The sequence below is a fragment of the Rattus norvegicus genome, chromosome 5, assembly GCF_021556685.1.
Source record: "Rattus norvegicus strain SHRSP/BbbUtx chromosome 5, alternate assembly SHRSP_T2T, whole genome shotgun sequence".
NCBI classification, from domain to species: Eukaryota; Metazoa; Chordata; class Mammalia; order Rodentia; family Muridae; genus Rattus; species Rattus norvegicus.
This window is the reverse complement of record NC_141538.1, coordinates 172,112,200-172,121,330: the sequence shown is the minus strand read 5'-3', so window position 1 is coordinate 172,121,330 and position 9,131 is coordinate 172,112,200. Positions and strand designations below refer to the sequence as shown.

The 9,131-nt window shown below is 52.6% G+C and overlaps 1 protein-coding gene across 2 annotated transcripts; it reads right to left on the bottom strand.

Moving 5' to 3' along the window:
* Positions 1-4,774: 4,774 nt before the first annotated feature.
* Tmem52 (transmembrane protein 52) lies at positions 4,775-6,515 on the bottom strand. Of its 2 annotated transcripts, none has more exons than XM_087659941.1 (5): positions 6,419-6,495; positions 6,283-6,326; positions 6,125-6,166; positions 5,457-5,994; positions 4,775-5,333 (listed from the first exon to the last, which is right to left on the bottom strand). In XM_087659941.1, the coding sequence occupies exons 3-5, from the start codon at positions 6,134-6,136 to the stop codon at positions 5,083-5,085; spliced, it is 801 nt and encodes a 266-aa protein (XP_087516067.1). In that variant the 5' UTR covers positions 6,137-6,166; positions 6,283-6,326; positions 6,419-6,495; the 3' UTR covers positions 4,775-5,082. The 2 variants fall into 2 exon arrangements, with proteins under 2 accessions (XP_087516067.1, NP_001386099.1); NM_001399170.1 differs by having other exon boundaries at positions 4,777-5,333; positions 5,457-5,635; positions 6,419-6,515.
* Between the last annotated feature and the right edge of the window lie 2,616 nt (positions 6,516-9,131).

Below are 9,131 nucleotides of genomic sequence, written 5' to 3'. Positions count from 1 at the left end.
CTTTCATTTTTAACACCCCTTTCTACACGCCCATGGTCTGTGTTCCAGGAAGGTGTTGAGGTAAGGACTCAGTTTGTCTGGGGGAATCTGTGGAAGATGGGCTGAATGGGTGGTTGCGACAGTTCTAGTAATTAGTGGGAACCCCCACAGTCACCTGTAGAGGGTCCCAGTGAGCGACTGACTGCATTTTGTTGGCCTGTAGCATGCCTGTGGAAGTCCTCTTTATTAACTGATGTGGGAGGACCCAGCACACTGTGAGTGGCGCCATCCAGTGGTTAGGGGGCCGAAAGTGTGTAAGAGTGGAGAAACTGAGTTAAGTGCAAAGGAGCAAGTGAGAATGTATATGTTTCTCCTTCTGCTCTTTTTTTTAAAATTCATTTTATTTATATGAGTACACTGTAACTGTTTTCAGACACGCCAAGAGGGCATCAGATCCCATTACAGATGGTTGTGAGCCACCATGTGGTTGCTGGGAATTGAACTCAGGACCTCTGGAAGAGCAGTCAGTGCTCTTAACCGCTGAGCCATCTCTCCAGCCCTCTCCTTCTGCTCTTGACTGCAGGTGTGATAATAACTATCTGGAGCTTGTGCTGCCAACTTCCCCACAGTGATAGACTGCAGCCTGGAACTCTGTGCTGAATAAACCTCTTTCTTAAACTGCTTTTTGTCAGGATCTTAACAACAGAAATGAAGCTAGGACACTACTGGGTCTCTGTCTTTGGAAGCCCAAGGGCCAGGGAGTACTTGGGTCTCCCAAACCTGACCCATATTGCTGTATTCAGAAAAACCACAATATGCTCTACACTAGAGAATGTCTCAAGGTTCCTGGAATACACTGTTCCTGTGCCTTCCTGGCTCTTGGGAGTTCGGTCTCTTCTCCTGTGTGACCTTCCGGATTAGAGAGACATTTTACACACACAGACACACAGACACACACACACACACACACACACATACACACACACACCCCTGTCTATGTTGGTAAGGAGAGTACACACACACACCTGCCTCTCTCGTACATAAATGTTTGGTAGGGACAGGGATCGAATTGAAAGAAGTGGGTCACATGATTCTGGAGGCTAGAGGGCCAGGGAAGATCTGATGTTGCATTCTTGGTCTTCATCTGCAGGCAGCTAGAATTGCACCCTGCCTACCCCGCTCAGGTCTTTTCTCTCTAGGCCTTCAGCTGAATCAACCAGGCTCCTCTATATGTTGTCTGTTACCTGCTTTTCTCAAATCCTACCCGTTCAAATGTTAATCTTATCTAAAAAGTACCTTTGTATGTTTCTTACAGAATCATTCACAAAAGCCAAGAGGTAGATACATTCTGAAGGTCTGCTGCTATATGAAGAACAAAATTCGGTCTCTGCATATAGTGGATGCTGTTAACCTATAGAAAGAAGTTCTGTTTTAGGGACAATGTGCCTCTCAAGGGCAGCAAGGTGGTCCAACGGGTAATTCTTACAACCTGAATTTGATCCCTGGAACCCACAGAGTAGAAGGAGAGAACTGGCCTCTGCAAGTTGTCTCTGCATGTGCACTGTGACATACATGTGAACACACACGTGTGCACACACACACATATATACACATACACACACATACACACTTATACACACACACTCACACACACACACACACACACACACACACGATAATTTTTTTCTTTAATTTTAAGTTCAGTGCTTGGGGGCTGGAGAGATGGCTCAGAGGTTAGGAGCACTGACTGCTCTTCCAGAGGTCCTGAGTTCAATTCCCAGCAACCACATAGTGGCTCACAGCCATCTGTAATGAGATCTGATGCCCTCTTCTGGTGTGTCTGAAGACAGCAACAGTGTACTCACATACATAAAATAAATAAATAAATATTTAAAAAAAAATTTAAGTTCAGGGCTGAGAGACAGCTCAGTGGATTAAGAGTGCCTAGGTTCTGCTGCAGGGAACCCCAGGGAAGGCACAAACCTTTAGCCTCTGCAGTTGGCCTGCTGTGAATAGGGAGTATTCTGCAACTCTGGGCATTCAGACAGGCAAGAGGGCTGGGCTATTGGAGGACACTGAGTGCCACACATGCTTAGAGTCATCAGACAGGCATGGGACAGGTGGGCCAAGGTCATGAGTAATCTTGGCAACCAGCCAGCTAGGGATGAGAGGAGCCTCTGGGGCACAGTGTCTGAGATCTGCAAGTGTGAGCCTCTGAGTGCTGCGCTGTCTCCCCACCAGGTCTTCTGCTTCTGCCTGGATGGGAGCAGGAAGGACCCCCAACTATGGTGTTGGGGGTCAGCACTACTGCCTGGTGGTTTGCTGCCCTCAGATAAGAGGGGCTGGTGCACATCTGAAAAAACACAAATGTGTAAGTGGGCACAGAGTATTTGAGTGTTTCTGTGATACCTTGCTACTTCCTAGGGAGTTGGCTTTGCTGTTATGAGTGGATGGGAGGTCAGGTTTCCCAAGAAACCCCAGAATAGCTTCCAACTGCCTGGAGGCAACCTGCCAGCCTCATGGTGCTGGCTTGCCCCAGGTCCACCTGCCTAGCTGCAGGCTGTGCCCATGTTTCTTCTCCAAGTTCAGTCCCATCTGTGCATGGTAGCCGGGATCCCTGAGGCACTTGCTCAGTCCTTTCACCTTTATAGAGTGTTTGCCATGTTTTGGCAGTGGGATTGGCACTGAGTCTATGAGGGTGTGGGTCCTGTCAGACTAAGGCAAATGGAAAACTAACCGGCTGGGCTGGGTCTTTTGGAAGAAGTTTCCCAAATAAGTGATCACAGCCTTTAATGAGGGTCCCTGCAGCAGAACTTAGGTGCTCTTAATCTACTGAGCGGTTTCCCTAGCCCTGAACTTAAAAAATTATCACATTTATATTTATTTATTATTTGTGTGTGCCTATCCTGAAATAGGGCTGGCAGGATTTTCTACCCCTGAAAGGATTTTGGAATCTGTATCCTGGAAACCTGAGGCAGTTGAACCTAGTAAAGACCTGGCAAACACCGTGGTCCAGCATGCTCTGCCCAAAGCAGCCTGGAGTCACTTCATTTTCTTTTTGGTCAGCTAAGGCACATGGTAAGACAGCTTCAGGATCCAAGGGAATCTTTGGTGGACTGGCTGGGTGGGTTGGAGAGGGAATGTGGGCAGGGCCTGCAGGCAGAGAATGCACCCAAGGTTTGAGGGCCTTTTGGGAGCCTAAGGAGGAGCTTTGAAAGCCTAGGGAAGACGACTTTCACCTACAACACTTCCCTCTTCCAGGTCAGGGGTAAAGCATTCCTTGCTGAAGGCTTTCATAGGGACCTGCTCCTGCAAAGGTGTGAAAAGATGGTTGAATGCTGAGCTGTCCCTTGGAATGCTCCTCCACAGGATGTCCTAAGACCTGCTGGCAGGGAAGCTTTTACCTAGGAATCTTTATCATGGCCTCGCTGGACATTGTGCTCCACTCCCACCCCTGCTAGTTTCCTGTGTCCTTCACCTGCTCTCATCTGGTGTCTACTTCTTTGTCCCTAGGGTTTGTTATGTAGATTTTATTTAGTCCCTGATGCTACTTCACAAGGCAGGCCTGTGCCCTGGCTCTTGTGTGCCTGCCTGACAGCCTTCATCTGGCCCTCACTGTGCCACCGCGTCCACTTGAGGTATTCTTGCTTCTGTCAGAATTATACTCTCCTTGAAGCTCGCCACACACCTGCTTGTTCTTAAACACCTTCTCTCCACTAGGCCCTTCTTTTTAACTGTATGCCCTGGAGGATAGCCAAGTAGATGATAGGTTACTTCCTACCCTTTCCTGGACAGGAGGGCAGTGGGGGGCTCCTGGAGACTGAATGCTTGGTAGCTGAGTAGATTAAGGGATACGGGGGTGTCTTTGAGATGTGGGAGGCAGCTAATGAGCCTGCTGGGCACTGACTCCACCAAGATCGGGCTGGCCTATGTGGGCAAGGATGTGGACAGAGACAGTAAGTCAGGGCTGGTGGGGTGTAGGTGCAGTCTTGGGCTGTGGTCACCTGTGCATAGAGTGGGGAGAGATGCAGCTGGAGGAGAAAGGGTGGGTGGACTTGGGAGCTAGCCCTAACTTGATTTCTGGACCAGTAAAACTCTTTGCAGACGAAGGGTTCTTTAAGTGCAATGGCTTCCTGGTGCCAGTGGGGTTGGTGGTGTCTGAGAAAATGGGGAGTTCATTAAAGTACCAGCAGATGGTGGCTGAGTGCGGAGCCTGGCGCTCGAGAATGTGTGTGAGACCCTCGGTCAAGGGGAGGCTGACCCAAGGGGACTGACAGGGATGGGGATCAAACCATTGACTATGAAGGTAAATGGTGAATGAGCCTTGGGAACAAAATTCTCTGGGCCAGGGAAGGCTGTTCGCCTGCCCTTCTACCTCCAGGATTTGTAGCCGGATGCTGGGAAAGTCCTTCAAATATGCCTAGTGGCAGAGCTGCTGTGGCTGTGGAAGGCCTGCCCAGGGAATCTGCTGTCCACTGACACCTTCCCTTCCCTGCCACCAGGTCTGTATCAAGTAAACAGACTCTGCTGTTTTTCACAGTCCCAACCTGGAGGGAAGAGGTGGGCCTGGAGAAGGGTGTGTGGGCACACTCTGAAATTGAGATCACTTTTTTCTGACCCCTGGCCCTTCCCACTGTCCAGATATGGGCTCTAAACACCAACAGGAAGAACAGGTGGACCCCCTCCTCCCACTAACCCTGTCTGTTTACACTGGGGTGGCTACCTAAGGCCTGCTGGACACCTGGGGGCAGGGGCAGGGGCAGGGGTGGGCACTAGAGTCTTTTCCACAAAGGGGGAGACCACGTTTACATAAACTTTATTTTCCCCTCAGAGGGCTGACAGGCCAGTGGGGCTTGAGTTCCCAAGATCCAGGCTCCTCCGTGGTGAGGGTCTGCTGGGCCCCGATGGGTGGGAGGGCAGGCTGGCTGGCCAGGCATTGCATAGCAATGAGGCCGAGAGTCTGCAGCAATGTGCTGGATGGCTGGCCTTCCCGGGGGAAGGATGACACGGGTGGGTTTCCTTGGTCTCGGGAATCCAGGATGGGGTTTAATGGCTCCAGGAGAAAGAACACCCACTCTTTGCAAACGGGTGTAGCTAGGGCCGCTAGGGAGTGGGGCCTGACTCCTGGGGCCCTCCAGTGGTCTCTAGCTCAGAGGCCTCTGGCAGAGGGTTGGTTCTCTCAGAGGGAGCTGCTGCCTCCTCCCTGGCTTTTATCATCTTCACAACTTCATCATAGGAGGGTGGCAGCTCTGTAGGGTATAGGCTGTAGGTGGGGGGTACCATGGAGTCAGGGTCTGGCTCACCAAAGTACAGGGGCAACCGCATGCCCAGTGGGTACTGCACGGAGCTGTAGGCTGCAGGAACAAGAGTGGGTTTATAAACATGGCTTGGCATTCACCCCACGGTGGGTGTCCTCTGCCCCTCCCTCCCATATCCCCACCCCCCGCCATGCTGACTAGTGGGTTCCAGACACTCACAGGTCACAGTGCTGTGTGCAGGGCTGTCGCTGTCCATAGGGATGACTGTCCCGTCACAGGGCTGCCATGCTGCTGGCGTGTGTGTCTGGGTGTGAGGCTGTTTCCTGAGGCAGCAGAGTCGTACACAACTGGCTGTGACCCCACACAGAAGCATCAGGAATATGGCAAGCAGGGTAAGCCTGACAAGGGAGAGCAAGGATCTACCACTGGACTGGCCTTCTGTCACTGGGCACCTGCACCCGGGGGGTCTGTCCTGCCTAACCACCCAAAACAGGATAACCGACAGGTGAAAACAAAGCAAGAGATGTCTTTCCGCGCCAAACACTTCCTCAGCTGACTTCAGGCCTGAGGAGCCGCCTGCGCTGGTCTCTTCCAGCTGGGGCCAGTCCTGGCTTGGCTCTCCAGTGCTGGCCAGGGGTGGCTTTGGGTTCACTCCCAGGACATGCTGTCCCCAGACAACTGCACGGTCCTTGTGCCTTCTGCAGAGGATGGTCGGGTCTGGTTTCCAAGGCTGCCTAGGGCTCAAGTGCTCTTCAGACTGTGTCGAGGGAGTTGGGAGCAGTAGATGGAGCGGTTGAGGCAGAAGGGGTTCTGGCAGTCCTAGCCTAGGTCTACCTTCAGAGGAACTGTCAGAACCTCAGAGGCTTAGCAGGTTGGTTTCCACTTACCCCACATGCCATAGGTTGCTCCAGCGGGCCTGGGGCGGGCACCTGCGGGGACAGTGGCACCTGGAGCGGGTCGGGTATCTGCTAGCTCACTCCACCGGCTCCAGCATGTCCCAGCACCGTCCAAGCTCGGCCTCTACCCGTAGCCCCCAGCTACTTACTGATCCGAGGGATCACAGTTGCCATCCGCGGTACCCAGCGTCACCTGTGGGGACAAGGGTGAGCCAGAGCAGGGCGGGACCGAACTGGGGGCCGCCCCACTTGCCATAGATTCTCAGCTAGTGAGGCCCAACCCACCTGAGACAGAGGTAGGAGAGGCAGCAGCAGCAGGATCCCCTGTGTGGCTGATGGCCCCGGGGCCATGTTCCGCAGACGGAGCGGAACTCAGTCCAACACCAGCTCAGCTCTGTGAGGCCCCGCCCCTGGGCCTTGTCAGCTGAAGGTCCAGGGTCACGCCCACCTTGGTTTGCTTCCCTCCTTGTTCCCTGCTTTCCGTGTTGTTGTTTTGTTTGTTGTTTTTTGTTTTAGTGTTTGTTTTTTCCCCCATAGAAGTGTGAGAGAGCGGGGCTGGAAGGATGGCTCAGCGGTTAAGAGCACTGATTTCTCTTCTTGAGTTCAAATCCCAGCAACCACATGGTGGCTTACCACCATCTGTAATGAGATCTGACGCCCTCTTCTGGTGTGCCTGAAGACAGTGACAGTGTACTTAAATATAATAAATAAATCTTTTTTTTTCCTTTTTTTTTTTTTTTCGGAGCTGGGGACCGAACCCAGGGCCTTGGCGCTTGCTAGGCAAGCGTTCTACCACTGAGCTAAATCCCCAACCCCATAATAAATAAATCTTAAAAAAAAAAGAGAGAGAGAGCATGAGCACACACACTTGCTCGAAGCACGCGCACACGCGCGCACACACACACACACACACACACACACACACACACACACGGCCCTCCCTCCATGTCATCTGATCTTTCAGTGAGAACCTCGAGGAGGGGATAGAGCAGTACTCCCTCTGCGCATGGGACATGGGTCTGTCTGTCTTGTACCCGACTTACACCTCACCCTAGCCACCCCCATACCCCCCACCCACCCAAACCAGGTCTCCTGACACTTGTAGTCTGGGCTGCACTGTGTTGTGGCCTCTCAGGATAAGTAGAATCCACCCTCACTCCTCATAATCGGCTAGGTAAAAAGGGGTGGGGATTTACACCGTCAATATGCTGGGCCTTCCAAACCACCACTCAAGGATATTTGCTATGGATCCTGTCACTCTGGGGTTTGGCCCATTTGGTCTGGAGCCAGCACATGGCTCTGGGCTCCTGAACCATTGCAAACAGACCACTTCCCAAAGATATTTGATTTTAAAGGTCGCATTCGTTGGGAACCACCACTCCTCCCTCAACCTGGAATGCCTGCTTTGCTGCTGCTACTACTGACGTGGCTGCTTCTTCCTGGAGGATCTTCTTCATCGGCTTCCTCCCTCCAGGCCAAGGCAGCTCCTCTGCCCTATGCTACTAGGGGACTACTAGTGATCAAATTGCAGGACATGGCCGGCACAGCCAGGCTGGTTGAGGGGGGATGGGAGGAGTATCCGCTCTCTCTGCTGCCTTCTCTGTGCACACACTTGCTCATGTCTCGGGTTTCTCCCTCAGTGGGTAGGCGTTCTACAGATGTCCTACGCAAGTTGGGACATGTGCCTTGCCTCTCAATAGCCCTTTCTACCAGGCCAATGAGCTTTGTTTCTAAGTTGCTTCTGTCCTTTGCTCCTCTGTCTTGGCTGTGCTTGGTACCCGTAGGGCCAGCACTAGAATAGGGAGAGTAGATGTCAAAAGTACAGTGTGGGGGTTGGGGATTTAGCTCAGTGGTAGAGCGCTTGCCTAGGAAGCGCAAGGCCCTTGGTTCGGTCCCCAGCTCCAGAAAAAAAAGAACCAAAAAAAAAAAAAAAAAAAAAAAAAAAAGAGTAGAGTGTGAGGCTGGGACCAGAGCCTGAAAGTCTCTTGCAGAGGACCCGGGTCAGTATAACCAGGTCTGGGTTCAGAAGGAAGTGGCCTGCCTAGGGTAGTGCTTTCTCTAGAGCATGTGCTCGTGAAGCCCAGACTGGTCTATTGGTCCTGCCTTGTCCACCCATCTGGCCTGGAATCAAACCTTGAGGTCATAACTGGTCAGCTACTGTCAGAGAAGCCAAAGGCCTGGGCCTGCTACCTCCAAGGTCGCTGAGCAGGATTCCTGCAAAATGCTGTTTTTAAGATCAGTGCAGCTGGCTCAGTTAGGGGCCGTGTCAGGCTTGAAGGCATCAGGGGCACTAAGGGCTTTTGTGGGAACATCGTTCATCAGAGAGATGTCATTCTCCCCATCGCCCTGCCGGGCCTAGGAAGGCTGACAAGGCTCTCTTGGTAGCTTGTCCCCATTGGGTGGCAAAGTGGGCACGCTGCATGGGTAGGGGGCCAGGCTGGATGTGCTCCAAGGGGAAAGCTTTCGACAGGCCGTACTTCAGAGGGAAGAGCTGGTGCGGTGTTGGAGTGGGGGTGTCAAAAGCAGAATCCATCCTTTTCAGAGAGGTATGAGCTCAAGCTCAGAGGCTGGACCCCCGATTCACACCCGGCTGGCCCCTCCATCATCTGGGTTCCTGGGGCTTGGGAAGAGTTGAGAGGCTTAAGGGACCTTCTCTGCACTTTGGAACCTCTTGTCCCCCTCTTATCTTCCCTGTGCCTTTCCATATCTGAACCAGGCTCAACCCTGACTCCGCACCCCCGCCCCTGCAGCATCCTGCGCCGGCTGCTGTTACCCTCAGTGATATGGATCTGGTGGGGTGGAGGGGGTGTCCTCCACGTGTGGGGCAGGGTGAACTCCCTCTAGTTATCTGGCAAGATGCCACCCTCTGGGAGGTGCTTACTAGCCAGAACACTTTTATGGGTTGGGTTATGTGAGTGGGGGGGGGTATGGGTCAGATTTCCTTCAGGTTCTCCATCCACCTCACTCCATACTTAGGCTCCACACTGCAGACCCATGC

What these genes read in the sequence shown, in the direction of transcription:
- Tmem52 (XM_087659941.1), bottom strand. An exon ending in TGCACACAGCACTGTGACCT is followed by an intron (nt 5,334 to 5,456) that starts GTGAGTGTCTGG and finishes TTGTTCCTGCAG; the next exon opens with CCTACAGCTCCGTGCAGTAC.